This window comes from Eretmochelys imbricata, chromosome 7, assembly GCF_965152235.1.
Source record: "Eretmochelys imbricata isolate rEreImb1 chromosome 7, rEreImb1.hap1, whole genome shotgun sequence".
NCBI classification, from domain to species: domain Eukaryota; kingdom Metazoa; phylum Chordata; order Testudines; family Cheloniidae; genus Eretmochelys; species Eretmochelys imbricata.
In genome coordinates this window covers 55,930,047-55,948,476 of record NC_135578.1, presented here as the reverse complement: position 1 = coordinate 55,948,476, position 18,430 = coordinate 55,930,047, and the positions used below count along the sequence as shown (strand labels likewise).

Here is an 18,430-nt window from a genome sequence, read left to right as displayed (position 1 = left end):
GTGTCTCTATGTTTTAGATGGGGAAACTGAATCACAGAGAGGCAGGGACTCTCCGTATGTCACGTAGCAAGTAAGTGCTGGGAACTCCTGGCTGCCTTGCCTCTGCTTTAACCACTAGACAATCCTGCCCTCCCTGTGCTGCTGCGCACAGTGTTAGTGGCACCCCGTCGCTGCTCCTCGTGGTCGCGCTCTCTTGGGCAGACGGAGGGCCCCAGGGAGCTGAGCTTGGTTTGGATCCACAAAAGGGAGGACAGCAGAGCTCAGCCAAGCTAGCAGTGAGGGGAAGCCATACCTGTCACACTCCATGGGCCGGGAGAGTGTGTGCACTCCCCACCCCACCCTCCCATGTTCATGTGGGCCAACAGCTGTTGGAACCCTGATCCCCACACTCCCATTCCGAGACAGCTGGGCACAGCAGCCTTTACCAAGTCACCTCTGGAACAGCCCTAACAGACAGAGACACGCTGGGCCAACACAGCAGGCAGGACTCTAGCTGGATTCCTGGCTCCAGGGGCAGGACGGGGAGGTACAACACAGTGGGCCTGTGCAGGGGAAGTGGGAAATCTGGGGGTAGCTCCACCCGGCTCTCCTTGGCCCGAGGGGAAGGTTGTTCTGGGTCAGGATAACACAGTGGAGCTGGAAAGGACACACCCCAAAGGAGGTTGGATGGAGTGTAGATGAAGGGGACGGGAGGACTGTCCAAAGGAGCAGAGCTCGCTGGCTGCTAGGGATGGTGCATTCGCAGCGCTCTGCCTCGGCACACGGCCAGGGAGAGGGTTCCACCCAAGCAATGGGCCTCAGCCTATGCTAGCAGCTTGAACCAGTTGCAGCATGTGCCGGTCGCTGCCTTCGCATTAGCCATGCTGAGTTGGGGTCAGTTTTGCTCCACATCAACACTAGTGGTGTCCTAATCCTCTTCAGTTGTAATGCCTTCTGGGTATCTATCCCACAATTCCTGGCTCAGCTTCCAGAAGCAATGCATTCTGGGGCACCATGCGGGGCCACTGGTTTCCTGGGGACGCTCCCAGGACTTTGAGCTTATCTGCATCCACACAGGCACTAAACCGGTTCAGCTTCAGTCTGGACCAGCTAAGCTTTGCTCAGTTATTCAATCTGCTGAGACGCTGTTTATTTTTCTGGTTTTCTGACCCCTGGGGCATTGTGTGTGGATGCAGAGCATCCTACAAATGTGCAAGAGGCTGTACGGGGGTTAGTTTCTCTAGTGGATGCCAGGCCATGGCACATGAAAATAAATTTGCTTTGCACGAATTTACAGCCATAGTTCAGGACAACAAATTGCCCCTCCTAGCAAACACCTGCTCTAGAGAAAGCTGCTGCCCAGGGTAATGCTGCCTATGCAGTCTGCTCTGGGTGCAAGACTGCACCCCACTCAGTGCCCCAGACAACGCCTGAGTGAGCCAGCCAGGTGCCGGGGGAATCCCTTACTAGGAAGTGGCACAAAAGCAGTTTTCTAAGAGGGATCCCAGCCTGAACGCTAGCTGGCCTGGCTCAGCTGGGGAGACCGATCTGAGTTACCTTGAGCAGCTCCCTGGGGAAATCACTCCCTCCGTTGAGGCCTTCCAGGTTCCCAATGAAGTCAGAGCAGGACATTCTCTTCCCTATGTTCTGGTGGTGACAGGGGCAGAGAAATGTGGCTGGTTACCTTTGGGGAGTGGGAGCAGCGGCTGGTCGGAGAGCCCCCCTGCACCCTGGCGGTAGGACAGCCAAGCATTACAGAGCAGCACTGCCTGGATCTCATGAAAGGCCACTTGGAGATGTGGAGAACCTGGCCCCCTTTCCTAAGGGCTAGGGAGCTTTAAAAAGCCATTCCTGTCAAAATTCAAAGCCCCAAGGCCACTCAGTGATTCCCTTCCCATCCCCCTCACTCTCCTCCCTTGTCTTCCTTACCTCTCCTTCCCACTCCTCTCTTCTCCTCAGCCCCGTCTCAGCTTGCTGCTGCTTTGCCAATGCCCTTCTCTCTCCTGCAACCTTTTCTACCCGCTCATCACGCCTTCTCCACTCTTTGTTGCTTCTCCTTCCCGTCCTCTTGACACCCCCACACAGCTAACGGGCTGGCTCCCACATACCCCAGGTGCCTTCTGCTAACACGCAGTCAGACAATGGACACTTTGCTCCCTCCCAGATGAGAAGACGCCTAGTGGAGGAGCAGAGCATGCAGGGTGCTGGAGCTAGCAGGTACTCACATGCCCATGGAGGTCTGTGTTTAAGAGCATCAGGGCACAGGTCAGCGTGTGGACTCCGTCTGCAGCACAAGCACAAGAAAGGTGATCAGAGCACCACTCAGATCAGCTGTGCAGGCTGAAGTTCCATTTAATTCTATTGTGTGGTCCCGGCCCCAAAGCAACTGCACTTGATGGGATTTTGCACAGCTGCTTTGGGGCTGGGACCACACAATAGAAGAGCAGTGAAGCCAGAATTAATGCTACAGAACCCTGTGTAAGCTTTGACATGGCATCCGGCACCCAGCAAGCCCTAAATCCCCATGCACATGGAGCTGACTCAAGGTTGATTCAAGGTGAGGACATGCAGGCATGCGGTGGTGAATTAAGTCAAGAAAGAAACAAGGATGTAAAAAGTCCAGATGAAATAGAGAGATCTGGGCAACTGCTAGTGGCCACTAGAGCATCCGGTTGCCCTGGCTATTTCACTTTGAAAGTCCCTGCCATTCTGAGTCACGGGACTCAGACATCCAAGCACACAGTTACACTTAAGAGTAGCTCCTTTCTCTCTCCTGGTGCTGATCTACTACAGTTACAGGTGGCGAGTGTCCAAACTGTGCATGTCTAGGCCATAACAAGTCTGGCTTTCAGTGAAGCCTTATCTCTGAATTTCCTGGGTTTACAACACTTAGTTTGGGAATAATTACAACATCCCCTGTGATTTATTTATCTGTCAGGTACTGGCATGTGCTCTCTGCCTTAACTCCAGCTTAACCTAGTTTTGGTCAGGGAATCTGCACCCAGGTTTACAAACACACACGCAGCCACAGCCATATGGTAGCTCACCCTCAGAGGAGACAGCATTGGGGTTGCACTGATAATAGCGTTGTGAAAAATGAGCCAGGACTCGCTCTCTCTCCTGAGTCTCCCCCATCAGGGCCAGCTCCTTCAGAAAGGACCTGAAGAATAAGAGTGGGACATGCATCAAACCAAACACCACCTGCCCCGCCCCACCCTGTCAAGGAGCAGGAGAATTGTCCTTTTTGTAACAGACAGGAAAAACACCAGTGCGTACAACAGGGAGCCCAGAACTCCTACATTGTTATTTCATCCACTTGGAGGATTCCCCACCGAACACGTGATCAGACGGTCCCATGTGCACATCCCAGAACTCTACATCAGGTAGGACAGTCTGCATGGGAACAGCGGCTGAACCCATCCCAGAACTGTCTGTGCTCGGAGACTGAGATTGTGGAAACTCAGCTGTGGCTGGACGGTGTCCAGAATCCATGACATCTCCCTCCACTAGAATGTAAGGTTTGGTATGTCCTCCCATGTTCTTAGACACCAGCCCACGTGATGGGTTCCCATGTTGGAGATGGTCCTTGGGAAAAATTACATTTCTTGGGTAAGAGGAGAAGTCTTCTTGAGATGTGAACGGCTTTACAACCGTCTTTTGGTGCTGGGTCTAGGGCCAGCCTGTGTGTGTGGGGGACCTTTTGCTCTTAACTGCAGATGGCCCGTGTTGCTGGGGTGCACATAGATTCTGATGATGAACGGCTCCTAAAAACATGTGTGGCCCCATGAAAGATTCTGACCTGAGAGCCTGGTCCAGACTCATCCCAGTGAACACGAAGAATTTCAGATATTCCCCAGCCACCATCTTACTGAACTCATTACTGAAAGAGAGGGGAGAGAGTTGAATAGACCAGACCACTGTGACAGACCAGTGTAGAGAGAGAGAGAGAGGGATGGAGATGGAGGGGGAGGAACAGAGGAAATTTTAAGAACATAAGAACAGCTATACTGGGTCAGACCAAAGATCCATTTAGCCCAGTGTCCTGTCTTCTGACAGTGGCCAATGCCAGGGACTTCAGAGGGAATGAACAGAACAGGTAATCATCCAGCGATTTTAAAGCACTTAGTACAGGGGAGGGCAAACTTTTTGGCCTGAGGGCTGCACTGGGTTTCTGAAATTGTATGGAGGGCCAGTTAGGGGAGGCTGTGCCTCCCCAAACAGCCAGGCATGGCCTGGCCCCCGCCCCCATCCGACCCCCCCCACTTCTCGCCCCGACAGCCCCCCCCGGGACTCCTGCCCCATCCAACCCCCCTGTTCCCTGACAGCCCCCCGGGGATCCCTGCCCCATCCACCCCCCGCTCTCTGTCCCCTGACCGCCCCAGGATCCCCCGCCCCTAACTGCCCCCTGCCGCCCCATCTAACTCCCCTCTCCTTCCTGACTGCCCCCCCCCGCCCCGGGACCCCTGTCCCATCCAACCACCCCTTCTCCTTGACTGCCCCCGGACCTCCTGCCCCTGACTTCCCCCCGCTGCCTCATCCAACCCCCCCTCCTTCCTGACGGCCCCCCTGGGACCCGTGCCACATCCAACCACCCCTTCTCCCTGTCCCCTGACTGTCCCTGGAACCCCTGCCCCTGACCACCGCCCCATCCAACCCCCCCCCTCCTTCCTGACTGCCCCCCAGGGACCCTTGCCCCCATTCAACCACCCTGTTCCCTGCCCTCTGACTGCCCCAACCCCTATCCACACCCCCGCCCCCTGACCACCACCCCCGAAGTCCCCTGCCCTCTATCCAACCCCCCCACTCCCTGCCTCCTTACCACACTGCCTGGAGCACCGGTGGGTGGTGGCACGACTGCACCAGGACAGGCAGCCGTGCAGCACAGAGCACCGGGTCAGGCCAGGCTCTGCAGCTGCGCTGCCCCAGGAGCTCGCTGCTCTGCCGCCCCAAGCATTGCGCCAGCCGCGCAGTGAGCTGAGGCTGCGGGGGAGGGGCCGGGGGCGAGCCTCCCAGGCCAGGAGTCAGGGGCTGGGCAGGACAGTCCCAAAGGCCGGATGTGGCCCGCGGGCCATAGTTTGCCCACCTCTGACTTAGTATCACACCAGGGGACATGAGATAGGACAGTGGACAGTGTGATGGGGGTGGACACACCCAATACAGTCGCCAGGTTTGAGGTGTTTCGCACTGATCTCCAGAGGGCAATATTCTGAGTTCTCCCTGGAGCCTGAATGCAGTAATACTTGGTGTAAATGGTGCATGTGGGATGAATTTTGGGCATACGTGGCCTTTTAGATGTGGGTCGTGCGGAGCGCTCCCATGAGCTCCTGCTAAGGGCAGTCTGTCCTTGGGTCTGGCTGTCTCTTTCCTACCATTCTCTGCATGCTCCTATGCCCCTGTGGAGCACCTATGCATGCAGCAGGCTGCTCTGTCTCCTCAGTGACTGAGCAGCACCCTGGATGAACAGCCTCTCCTCATAATACCCACACGTACTTCTTCCCCAAATGGCGAGCCACGTCTGCTTTTTTGAATCCATCCAGGTTGTAGAGCCTCTTTGCCAGGCGCTTGGCAGCCTCGAGGTCGGCCTTGTGCCCGTTGGACAGCGTGTCTGTGCTGCCCAGCGCTAGCTGCTCCGTGCTGTCCATCTCGGAGTCTGAGTCCGAGACCAGCTGACTCAGAGGATGGTCACTGCAACAAAAACAGAAGCCTCGGGTAAGTCTTGCAACAAAGCTTTTTCCACTGCATCCTGCTAAGGCACCTGGGCTCCTGACCCCAGGTTCACCATCCTTTCTGCAGCTCGCTACCTGGATCTCCACAGCTCTCTGAGGAAAGACATCCCAGGAGGCTTCAGCTCTAGATACTGCTACTAGGCCGCAGTACTGGCTGGAAGTACGAGGGGTGGGATCTGGGTGTTCCCCACTTTGGTTTTGTTTGATGCCCAACCTAGAGTTTGGAGGCAGACCTGTAACCCTCAGTGACCCATCATCTGACCCCTCCAGGCTGTCTCCTGCCGTTGGGCCGAGGGGCCAGAACCTTTAGGGAAAGGGATATAATTGAAGACTTGCCCTGCGTATATACCCTGCTTTCCAGTTGTGTGGTGTCTGACACATCCCCCGCTCTGAAAGAAGCCAGCAAATCTTGCCACCGGGATCCACCCCCCATGGTGCCCTCTCCTCTCTTTCTCAATACACCTGCTTGCTCCTTCCCATCCTCTGCATCAGACGGGGACAAGCTGGACAATTTTAAATCCTTTTAGACCCCCCAGAGCCAAATGTTCACAGATTCCCTGGACAGACTCTCTAAGGTTCACCTAGCTCATGAGTGCAGATCTAAGCAGGTGCACAAGGTTTCCCAGCAGCATGGTCAGTGGAGAGGACCAGCGGCAGGCTCAACAGAAAAACGAATCCAGCACACTGTGGGAGACTGGGCGGGAGGATGACTCCTCTGCAGAACAAGCTCTCTCCAGAGATGCCAGTCCAGGGCTTGCCCCTGGTTCTGAAAGGCCCCTCCAGCCTCTTCTCCACTAGTGCAGAGCAGGTTTCTCCTTGCTGTGCTGACTCAGCTGTCTCCAGCCCTGTGGAGCTGAAACCCAGCTTTCAGAGGAGGGAGGAAATTCACACTCTGCCACGGGCTGGCGGTGCTGAAGTGGAGTCAGGCCCTTGAATGGGGAACTGGGGGTGCTGCTTGGCTGGTGGCTGGAGAGCTGTGGCTGGGTGCAGCACCCCGCAGGGAGCATGGAAATTGCATTGGTTTATGGCCACCACTGGCCCAGAGATAGGATCCAAGCTGGAAGAACTCTGGAGACTCCCTGCTGGACTGACTGGATCACAGTCCCATGGCCTTGAGCTCAGCTTAACCCCTGAGTGCTGGCCTGGTGAGTAATACCTAGCTCCTATAGCTGTGCAGTGTTGTTGTAGTCCTGTCAGTCCCAGGCGATTAGAGAGACAAAGTGGGTGAGGTCATAGCTTTTCTGGGACCAATATAAGCACCCCAGTGGATACATCAGCAGGTACTTTAATGGTGCCACCCCAGGGTAAGTTTGGGACTATCCATAACACTGTACAAACTTGACTCTTGGGTTAGATCAGTGGTTCTCAAAATGGGGGTCGGGACCCCTCAGGGGGTCACAAGGTTATTATATGGGGGTCACAAGCTCTCAGCCTCCACCTCAAACCCCGCTTTGCCTCCAGCATTTATAATGGTGTTAAATATATTTAAAACTGTTTTTAATTTATAAGGGGGGTTGCACTCAGAGGCTTGCTATGTGAAAGGGGTCGCCAGTACAGAAGTTTGAGAACCACTGGGTTAGATGGTGCCAAGCTCTGTGAGCAGCCACCCTCCTCACCCGAAGCGTTCTTCTGCAGGGGGCAGGCCCAATCCTAGACTCAGTGTAGAAGGCCCAGGGGAAACCCTGTATGCACCAATCAGGGAAGCTGCTAGTGCTGTGTGCAGTCCCCCAGCACCCATGCGGGTTCTGGGCCTTCCTGCAGGAGCTGCTGGCATTGCAAAGTCCCTCTTTGCCCTCTCCAATGCAGGCAGGTGCCCTAAAGGCACAATCTAGCTCTTAATCGTATTCCTCATAATTGCCAGTGCTATTTCATCTGTGAAATTCTTTATGGTTTATGGAAATACTGTCCCCAGCCAAAAGACTATGGGCCAGTGAATTCTCACAGGTACCAGGGGTTTAGACAGGCCCCTTCATACACTTACACACACAGAACAGAGCCATCAGCTCCTTGCACAGCCATCGAATGCTCCTTAGCCTACATCCTCCCCTCCCCACTCCTGCCTGCATACTAAAGGCATGCAACATAGTGCCATGCATTCTCTGGGTCCCACAAAGCATGTGTCCAACATATGCAATGGGCTGATTGCAGGATCTTCGTCCAGTGTGCGACACCCACGAATGTAAATGCCTTAATGGATATATTAACTGGAACAAACTGCCTGCATTCCTAGGAAAGCAGTAGTTTTATAATCCAAACCAGTATGCTGACTTCTTTACTTAGCACTTCTCATCCATTGATCTCAAAGCACTTTACAAAGGAACGGCGATACTATTATCCCCACGTTACAGAAGGGCAAACCAAGGCACAGAGGGGCAAACAGAGAATAGAGCCCAGGTCTCCTAACCTGCAGTTCAGTGCCCAATCCTGTGTATTCCGCTTCCTGTACTACTTCACTCCTTGAGGCCTTAGAGTGACATGTTAGAAGAGTTATTCTAGGGTTAGCCTTCAGATCAGACTGACCCAGAGACAGAGAAGTTCTCCCAATCAAAAGCATCCAGAATCCCTTCAACAGAAAACATTCAGCAACACTGACCTCGCCCAGATTTTCTGGCAGCCCCATGATGTCTTAGTCTGATTTATTTTTACGGTCCTCTAATTGACTTTTAAGAGGCCTCCTCTCCTGAGCCAGTTACAGAATCAGATCTCCTGCAGAGCCTGCTTCATCCACTAAGGACACAGACTCCTCTCCGTTCCACACGGTTCGAGTGCACACTGCATGTGTGGAATTCTGGAAGCCAGCCAAGCATGCTCCACACAGGGGTCAAGTGTAGAGGATGGCAGAGAGCTCTCCCGAGTCCAGCCGGGTGGAAGGAGATTTAGAGGAGGATTTATCTGCTTCTGAAACCATTTGCTTCCATTTTCCCCAACTCCCCAGCTTAGTTTTTGAACATGGTTCTTAGTCTTGATCTTTGAGTCAGGGGGCCAAATTCAGCTCTGGTGTAAGTAGGTGTAACTCCCACTGAATTTTGTCCGTTACGTGCCTGTGATTACAATAAGACCAACACACGAAGTATGGCCCAGTGCTAGGGCACTAGCCTGTGTTTTGACACACCCAGGGTCTATTGCTTGCTCTGCCACAGACTCCCTGTGTGAACCTGGCTGAGTAAGTGTGCCTCAGTTTCCCCATTTGTAAAATGGAGATAATAGCATTTCCTTCCCTTTCAGGAGTGGTGTGGGGATAAATACATCAATGATTGCATGGCACTACAATATGGATATCATAGATTAGAGTTTGTTTTCAACCCCAGTCTCATCTACTGTCGGCCAGCTTTCCAACCCTTACGCACACTGTCCCACTATTGCTGTTGGGAGCAAATTCCTGGGTTGGAGTAGGGGGCACAAAAAAGCCATTTCTTGTAGCCGGATAACCCATAGCCAGCCATGTCACAAACATGTCACTTGACTCCAGGGAGCCAAGTCTTAACTGATCCTAACAGCAAGCATAGCCTGACTCTTTAAGGTGGCATCTACAAGCAGCTAGCAAATCACGTTCCAACTTGTACCTGGCTGAAGGCCCTTTTTGTGCTTTCCGTCCAGAGTCGACTGAAAACCCACCTCTCCCTTTCAGATTCTGTCCACCCACTGCCAAGGTGATGCTGCTGTTCCATTCTGTTAATGACCAACATCTCCACTGTGCTCCAAATAAGAGGGGACATTTCAAGCCCAACTCAGAGGGGTTATGAGTTCTGTTGGGCCTCTCAAAGTGACCTCTCAACTGCCTTCTCCAGATTGATTTTCTGGCTATAGCTGAAGGCAAAATCTTGCATTGATCTTTACAATAATTTCTCTCTTTCTCTCTCACAGTCCACATCTCTCTCCAGTTTTCTCCCATCTGCTTCTGACTGATAGGTGGGGTTCCTCTTTGCCTCTTTAAACTGGCATGCGTGGATTAGATAGCGCACTCCTGAAAGCTGTGTAGTATCTGAAATCTACCATCTCCAGCCTGCAATCCTGATTTCAGGCTCTAAATCAGCAGAACCTAGGGCAGAAGATAATCTATCTGGCACTTAACATTTTAAGATAAAAATGAGCTGATTCATGCTCCAGGCTTTGAAATTAACTTTTTTTTTTCTTATGGCAGAGCTACTATACTATCTTTAAGTTGGAAGCAGCAGCCTTGATTCTTTAGTCCTCAAGTTTGGCTATACTGTTGACAAGCTAAAATCCATCCCTCACCAAGTCAAAGTCACTCTGATTTTTAAACAAAAGTGCTTTCAAGGAAGAAAACCAACAACCAAGTCTTTCAATCAGTGGCAACCAGAACAAAATGTGCATGGATGTGAGTGTCATAACCAAGGTGACTCCATTTTCCCTGCAAATGAGCTAAAACATTTCAAGGCAGTTTTTCAAACTGCACTTTCTAAAGCAGCATTTCTGTTTGGCTTGAAGAACTATTTAGTTCAATGTAAGTCTAACATAAAACCTTATCCAGAAGATTGGCCTACATTTAAAAAATAAATCAATATTCAATCTAGTACTGTACAAGCATCTTCTGTGAGTCGTCTACAGACTGACCTGAAACTCCCTCAATATTCCAGTTTGGCATCCACACAGCTTGCATGACACCCCTCCATCCCGACCAGGAGCTCTGGTCCCACGCTCCTCAGAGCACACTGCTATTCCAGTCTGGGATTGTATTCTCAGCTCTGCTGCTGCATCTCAAGACTGACCTGCCACAACCCCTCACCATTTCACTAACAGGTCAGTTCCCAGGATACCAGTTGTACAACGCCACTTCCTGTTCTTTTTACAACTGTTCTTGTGGGACCCAATTCATGTAATGCTACTTCCTGAACTCACTACAACTGTCACCAGGGGTCAAGGAATCTTTTCATGCCACCTCCTATCCCTGTAGTCATGGGGAAAACATTCACATTGTACTCTCTCCTCTTGCCTGTTACAGCCTGCGCCTGGGGAACAGATTCCCGTTGTGCCACTTCCTGTTCTCATTGTAATAACTGGCAATGGCTCACACCCTGTGGGATTTTATCTGTTTGTCCGGGGTGTGGGTGTTGCCTGCATGGAGTTGGCTGTCCCCCCACATGCCGTACAGCTGTGCGCTTCGAAGTCACTACATGAACAAAGGGGAACATTCATTCTATTATTTTCCCAGTCAGTCATTCAACACTCCAGCTGCCATTTGTCAACTGTCCCTCTCAAAATCCTGCTGTCAGCCCCTTCTAGTTGCTAAGCACCTTCTGCCTCCCTTTCCTCGTTGCCATAGCATTCTCTGTCAAGCCAGCCTTGGTTAGTAATTGGTGCTTTCTACTACAGCTCCCCATCCCAAATCTAGACACCCCTTACAATATTTGGCTTCTGAAGCAGCCCTCTGTCTTGCCACCAGTGAGTGCTTCATACTGGTATAAAGGCACCAATCAATTCCCTTGTTCGTGCTAAAATTCCCATCCCTGGCATGAATTCACATTGTGCTTTCTGTCCACACCAGAACATGCCCCACTCAGACTGATTGAAGCCCTGCCCCTTCCTATCAGAAAGAATGAGGTTCTCAGTTGCTGGGTGTGTTTGGGACAGCCTCAGCATAGTTCTGTACAGCCACAATGTGCTTGAGTCTCGGAAGAAGAAAGGTGGTCAGCCAGATAAATACAGAGCAAGCAACATTAGGTTGGAGTGGTGTTTTCAGAGAACTCCGCACTCCTGGTTCTGGGCACATCAACTTGGAACTGGGGTACGGGTTCCCCAAAGGCAAAGGACTGTCCCGGTCCCATCACAGGACAGAAGGGAGTTCATCTCCAGGCTTTTTCCAACCACCTAGCGCTCAGTCGGTATTAAGGACCCAATCCTCCAGCCACTGTGTGCACAAAGATCCCATTGACTGGAGTGGAATCTCTCTCTCTCTCACACACACACACACACACACACGCAGAGTGAAAGAGAAGGATCTGGCCCATTTAAACTGGCTGAAGGATGTTCAGGACGTTTCACTGGAGGATGAGCAGGGCCAGGGCAGCTGGGTGAGGCTCCTGGCACCTGGGCTGGGAGTCACATTGTATTGTCCAGATTTGATGAAGTGGGGGATTTTCTTAGTGTTTTGCATGAATTCTTATGGCCGGTGATATAGGATGATCGCTGGAAGGAGAGGGCTTCTTGACTGGGGCGAGAGAGCAGCCAGAGCCCACCTGGATGCAAGGGAGACTTAGATGTACTGTGCTGAGGGAGGCCAGGCCTGAGGCCCTGAGAGTTTCCTACGCTGTGTTCAGACGCTCAATAAACTCTTCTGTTTTACACTGGCTGAGAGTCACTCCAGTCTAGAGATCAGGGTTACATTATTCCTTCCGGGAGTGGAGGCCCTGGGAGTCCAGAGTGAGTGAACTCCCTGATGGGGCCCACGGGGAGAGACAGGCGTGCTGGAGGCTCAGAGAGGTGCAGTTCCAGGAGATGGAGGGGCTTATAGCTTAACCCCTGAGAGAGAGTGGACCTGTGAGAAGGGCTGTCACACTGAAGGGGGTTCCTCCCAGGGACCGTAGGGAGCTGAGAGAGAGCAGGAGTCCTGTGAGTCCATGACAACTTGGTAGCAGAGGGCGGTTGGTGGATGCACCCTGTAGACAGTTGGCTGAGAGCAGAGGGGCTTTGCAGTGAGTGGCTGCCAGCGATAAAACAAGAGGAATTGAAGGAACAAGCAAGGAAAGGGCCTAGAACCAGCTCCCTGAAAGGGACCTTGCAGGTCGGTGCAGGGAGAGAGGGCTGAGTGTGGGGAGGCTCACCCAGGAGCAGCTGATTGCCAGCTGGTAGAGAGTGACCAGTCCAAAGAGCAAGGGCCAGATCCCAGTGGGGCTCTCCGGACACCTGGAGAGCCTGGGAGTAGCCGGGGGGGGGAGAGGGCAGTCGGGGCAGCAGCAGTGGGTCCACCAGACCTGGTTCCCCAGTCAGGAGCGGGACATCCCAACCTGGGTTCCCTCCAGTGGAGGTAAAGAGATGGAAACTGGAGCTGAGAGTGCAGGAGCTGGAGGAGTGGAGGCTAGCAGGTTAGCAAACGGCTTGGAGCAGCGGAAACAGGAACTGGAGTTGGAGGAGAAGCAGGCAAAGAGGACTTGCGATGGGATACGTGGGGAAGGACCCCAAGATCCCAGTTCACTAGGAAGCCTAGATTCCAAAGTGTGCCCCAGTGTAATGGGGGAGGGGTTTCGATGCCAATCTCACTGCCTGTGAGAAGGTTTTTGATTCAAACTCAGTTGATCCTATGGATGAGCTCTGCTCTCTAACCCCACCCTGCTTGGCCCTGAGGCCATAAAGATGTTCAGAATCCGGGAACTAAAAATGGTTCAAACAGGCATGACTGCTTAAGTTTGAATTGAACCCTGATGCATGTAGAAAATATTTCCGGGATTATGCAAGATCCCAGACATCACCTACAAGGAGGTCACCACCCCACTCGGAAAATATCCCCACTAAGACGTGTATAATCTGGTGGGATTGGAGCAACTGTCTAACATCTGCCATCCAGACTTTAAAATGTGGTTACTGGACCAGGTACGCTAGCAAATGAGTGGGGGGAGATTCAAGTCGGAGACTCAGAAGGGGAGTCACTCAGAGACCTCTAAGAGGTGGGACTTTAGGAAGATGATGCAGGGGTGCCCACAAATGCCAGAGTAGGCAGACCCCCCCCATGGGACCTGGGATGTAATTACTGCAGGCAAAAGGACACAAAGTGGTGCAGTGTCTAAAAATAAAGGAAATCTTGGCTCAAGAGAAGCCCTCAAACGGTTAACATGGCAAAGGGAAGACAACCTGTAAAACAGGCTCAGAGAGCGAGCTATGTGTCTATTCCACAGCTCTATCCCTTCGGAGGAAGCAGTCACCCACCAGCTCCTGTGGGCAGAGCTGGTCAGGGAAGAGTCACAGAGAGGCTTCCACCCCAAGTCCAGCAGATAGGTCTTGTTAGACACCCCTGGGCTCAGGCACCTCTGATCCCTGGTGGGAACAGAAAGTGGTGATCAACTGGGACATATTCACAGGGTGGAGACATTCTGGGACCAAGAATTCTTGTTAGTGTGGTGCAACTCCACCAGATGCTGAGGGACTGTATAACTTGGCTGAAGGTCCCAAATATAAAGCCATTCACCCTGTCTATGGCTCAGATTCCTGTGCAGACAGAGGAAGGATGGGGTCGGGGGGCTGATAGCTGGCGTCTTTCAGCACATCAACTTTGACATACTCTTGGGTGACTGAGTCTCTTTAAGACAGGTTCCAGACCTTGTAACAGTCAAAGAGCTGAACCCAGAGATAGGAAGGCGGAGAGGGCAGGAGCCAGTGATCATGTGAATGGCGCGGCTGGCGAGGAGGAGGGGATGTTCTCCCTGGTTAGTAGCACAAGAAAGATCTACAAGGTGTGGGTTACCTGCCTATCTGCAGCCAGATCCCTGGAGTTGAGTGTGACTGGCTGGTCCTGCACTGGGGAGAGGCGGCTCAAGCTGGCTCTGATGCTGTAACCAAAGCAGTGGGCTCGTTGCCTAGACGGGGGCTAAAGTGACGACAGCCAAGGTGGTGGACCCAGATCCAGTTGTGCCCAATGCATACCTAACCCTGAAGGGGGTGATCAGACCCCCAGTTAAGATCATGTAGATACATCTGAAATGGGGTGCCCAAAGTGGGCCCCAAAGAGGTTGGGGTGCATGATCCACACCTGCGGAGGTGCTGATGGGGAATGGATTGGAGACCTGGCCAGACAGCGCCTTGGGTCTTGGCTGTGGCTACAGGCGAGTGGGGTGCTTAGTCTGGCACCAGCAATCTACCCAGCAGGGGGTGTGGAACCTCCAAAGGGGGGAGGTGAGTTACCAGGAACAGGGTGGAGACCAAGAGGTGTGGAAACTGAGACATAGCCAACAAGGGCTTGGCCCAAACCCAGCAGCTGAACTCCAGACCGAGCAACAGAAGAACTCCTCCTTGAAAAAGCTGAGGGTCCTTATGGGCCCCAGTGTTGCAAGACCCTGGGGGAAGAACTGCAGGGAAAGAGCCCTGTAAGAAAAGGGATCTGGTACCAGGAAATCTGAACCTTGTGGGATCAGGGGGCCGCTGGTGGTTTACCAGAAGTACCATGTCCCTCCCTCTAAACATTAGAGGGGCCAGTGCACCAGGCAAGGGGGCTACAAAACTCTCACTGCCCCAGAAATTCACAGGGGGACACTCTTTTGAGTTGGTGAACAGAAGAAAAGTGAGGGGACCCCGGGACTTGAGAGACAAATGGGAGGGAAATGGGAATGGGAAATGGGTGGTGCTGGTGGAGTACATTCCAGGGAAAGCTCACTGAGCCTATGGGCTTGGCCAGGAAGAATCTAGCCAGGGGCCAAGGAAAGCAGAAGGGCCGGTACGGCAGTGTGCTGGCTCCTGTGGCACCAGGGACCAGGAGAGGAGTCTCGGCTCAGTGCAAAGGGTGCCTGGAACTGGGACAGGCCTGTGAAATCATGAACCAGCTGAATGAGGTGAGTCATGTACTGGTGCGGCCCAATCGGATGAGTGTACCAAGTTAACACAAAGAAGCCACATGTTGACAGGGAGTGGTTGGTGCTGGTTGTGTGTGGGCAGAGGAACGAGAAGGTGGGGGGGAAATCCCCTGGTGGATCTCTTCCCTGAGACAGGAGCCAGCCTCCCGCTGGAATCAATCCCCTTCTCAGACCAGCTAACCCTGGCCCAACAGGCAGGGAGCAGGGGCCTGTGTCCCTACCAGCAGCTGCTCTCCAGCTGGCCTAGGTTTCACTAAAAGCTGTCCATGGGGAGGGGAGGGGAGGGGAGACAAAAATAACATACCCACCAGGTGTTCCCCATTCACAGTCATGGGGAAAAAAGCCCAGGACCTGAAGAGAGATCAGTGACATGTTGGTCCTAGGGGTGATCCAGCTACCCACCAGCCCTGGGCCTCTCCTGTGGTGCTGGTCCCCAAGAAGGATGGATCAATCAGACTTCGTGTAGACTATGTATCAGAAGCTCAGTGCTGTCACTGTGTCTGATGTCTGCCCCATGCCTAGGGCTAACAAGTTCCTAATCAAGTTGGGAGGAGAAGTTACCTCACTACCAGGGATATCACCAAAGGCTACTGGCCAGTACGTTTGGACCCAGATGCCGGGTTGGAATCTGCTCCCATTACCCCTATGGGACTCTTTGGGCTCCTGGTCCTACCTGTCAACCTCAAGGCAGCACTTGCCACCTCCCAGTGCCTGGGGAATCAGTTACTGAGGGGGGTGGAGGACTGTGCCTGGGTGAGCATAAATAATATCTGGGTCTTCAGGCCAACCTGGGAGGACGATGTGTTCCAGACAAAGAGGGGGCTGAGACACCTCCAGGATGCTGGACGACTACAGAGGACAAAAAGGATAAGGTGGGGATGGCAGAGGTGTCATACCTGGGCCACTAGGTGGGAAGAGGCTGTCTAAAGGCAGAGCCTGCCAAGGAGGAGGGGATCAGAGATTGGCCCATTCCTCACACCAGAAAACAGGCCCAGGTCCCTAATGGGATGGCAGGGTACTACTGGAGGTTTGTACCCCACTGTGGCTTCCATCACAGAGCTGTGTAAGAAGGGCAAGCCGGACAAGGAAGTCTGGACCAAGCAGTGCTAGAGGGCACTCTGTGTGCTGATGGAGGCTCTAATCCAGGGGCTTAACCCCTGAGAGAGAGTGGACCCCTGAGAAAGGCTGTCGCACTGAAGGGGGTTCCTCCCAGGGACCGTAGGGAGCTGAGAGAGAGCAGGAATCCTGTGAGTCCGTGACACCATACAACAACACAACCCTAAAGGTGCACACACCATGGACCTGCAGATTCACACTAAGCATGCATGCAGCAGGGGGTGGAGAGTTCCATGGGGGCTCCCATGTGGGTAGGGGAGCAGGCCTGGAGGCTCACACCGAGAGGAGATACCACAATCACATTCAGGCCAGATGACCTCGTAGAACGTGTCAGGGGGTAGGATAGAGGCCCATGCTGAGCGCCCACCCCAGGAAGGGGTAGAGCAGTGGCTCTCAAACTTTTTTACTGGTGACCCCTTTCACACAGCAAGCCTCTGAGTACGACCCCCCCCCCCCTTATAAATTACAAACACTTTTTAATATATTTAACACCATTAGAAATGCTGGAGGCAAAGCGGGGTTTGGAGTGGTGGTTGACAGCTCGCAACCCGCCATGTAATAACCTCGCGATCCCCCTGAGGGGTCCCAACCCCCAGTTTTAGAACCCCTGGGGCAGAGCATGCAGCAGAAGTTCCATGTTGGAGTGGCTCATGCAAGGAGCCAGGCACAGGGCACATGTCGGAGGCACGTGCACATGCAGGCGGTCGAGTCTTGCAAGAACCGATAGGAACGAGCTGCATGAGCGCCTCCTGCATGTGCTGGTGGTACGGGGCCCACCAGAAAGGCAGCACCACGCTGCCAAGCTGGCAGAGTGTAGCACTTTCACATAGCCTCGGGGCTGTATCCAACTCGCTGCCACCAGCAGCTCCTCCTGCCAAGCGTTCTCAGCCGGCCAGGCAGCCTTCTGCTCTGCTCTACGTCCTGCTAAGTGGGGAGACAGCAGAGCGGCATTGGCTCAGGAAACGGGCGCTTCCCCCAGCTGGGATGCAGCCTTGCGGGCCTCCCTCTGCGACCCTCCTTCCAGCACAGAGCCGCTCATGTTGACCTACCCAACCTCTTCTCACCAGGCACAGTTGAAGGGAGATGTTCTCCTGGGCATGGCTCAGCCAACATTCCTGGCGTTCGACTGGTGCTCCCAAGTCACCCTGGTCACACACAATGCCATTTCTCAGCAGGATGTCAGTGGAGGGCGGTTCAGAAATGCTGACAACACTCCAGACCTCCTCTTCCCAAGCCATGCCCCCATTTGAGACTCCCTCTCCATCGCCCAATCCTGCAGGGCTGTTCCCCGTGTTGGAATATGGCTGGCATGGGGTCAGTGCTGGGGTCTGACTCTGGGGACAGGGGCTCATTGCTCTCATGCATTGGTCATAGGTTAGGTAGAGTGGGCTCATGCTGCAATCAAGCTAGCTCCCTGGCCCAGCCCCCGCCTCCCATGGTACAGCAAGCTCTTGTCAGACGTGTGCAGAGATGCCCCCTGTGAATAATGGGAGCTGCCATGAGGATCGGTGTTCCCCCGCAGAACAGTTCACAGGGCAGCTAGGCGCCAGGGGCCTTAGAGTTGGTGTACTCACCAGATAGCTTTGGTGGAGAATCTGAGAGACGTGGACCCTGTGGCAGGGGGCGTCTGAATCCAGTGACATCTGGATCTCAGAGCTTGGGGCCTGGTACAGCAAGGGGTGGAGTGTGACCCATGGGGAAGTGGAGGAAATAGAAGTTAAAGATGCTAGGGACTCCCTCCCAGCTGGGGTCTCTGGCACTGATCCCAGCTGACCGAAGCAATTCTTCAGTTCTGAGCTTTACGATCAACAGCCAGCCTGACAGTAAGAGCCAATGGCGGGGGGAGACCAGGTCCTCAGCCCTTGGTAGGGATGGGGCTCTCCAGCATGACTAGCCACACCTGTGTGCTAGTGCAGCGGCAGAGGCCGTGCCAACCCGCCCCTGCCAAGAGGGAGCATGGCTCTAAGCCCAGCCTTTCATCTCCCCCAAGCCAGAGCCCAGCCCAGTAGCCCAGTCCCTGAATGGAGTTTAGATTAGCCTAGACTGGGAGCTAGTCCCCGCCCACCGGCCCCAGCTAGCTAGTCCAGGCTC

General features: G+C 53.6%; 1 protein-coding gene across 1 annotated transcript in view; it reads right to left on the bottom strand.

Moving 5' to 3' along the window:
* The window catches only part of PSD (pleckstrin and Sec7 domain containing), a 65,899-nt gene that overhangs the window by 25,649 nt on the left and 21,820 nt on the right, over positions 1-18,430 (bottom strand). Inside the window, exons 5-9 of the mRNA XM_077821719.1 lie at positions 5,464-5,664; positions 3,779-3,859; positions 3,027-3,139; positions 2,205-2,263; positions 1,537-1,626 (exon numbers count right to left, since the gene is read on the bottom strand). Coding sequence (XP_077677845.1) covers positions 1,537-1,626; positions 2,205-2,263; positions 3,027-3,139; positions 3,779-3,859; positions 5,464-5,664 — 544 coding nt within the window. The remainder of the gene's footprint in view (positions 1-1,536; positions 1,627-2,204; positions 2,264-3,026; positions 3,140-3,778; positions 3,860-5,463; positions 5,665-18,430) is intronic.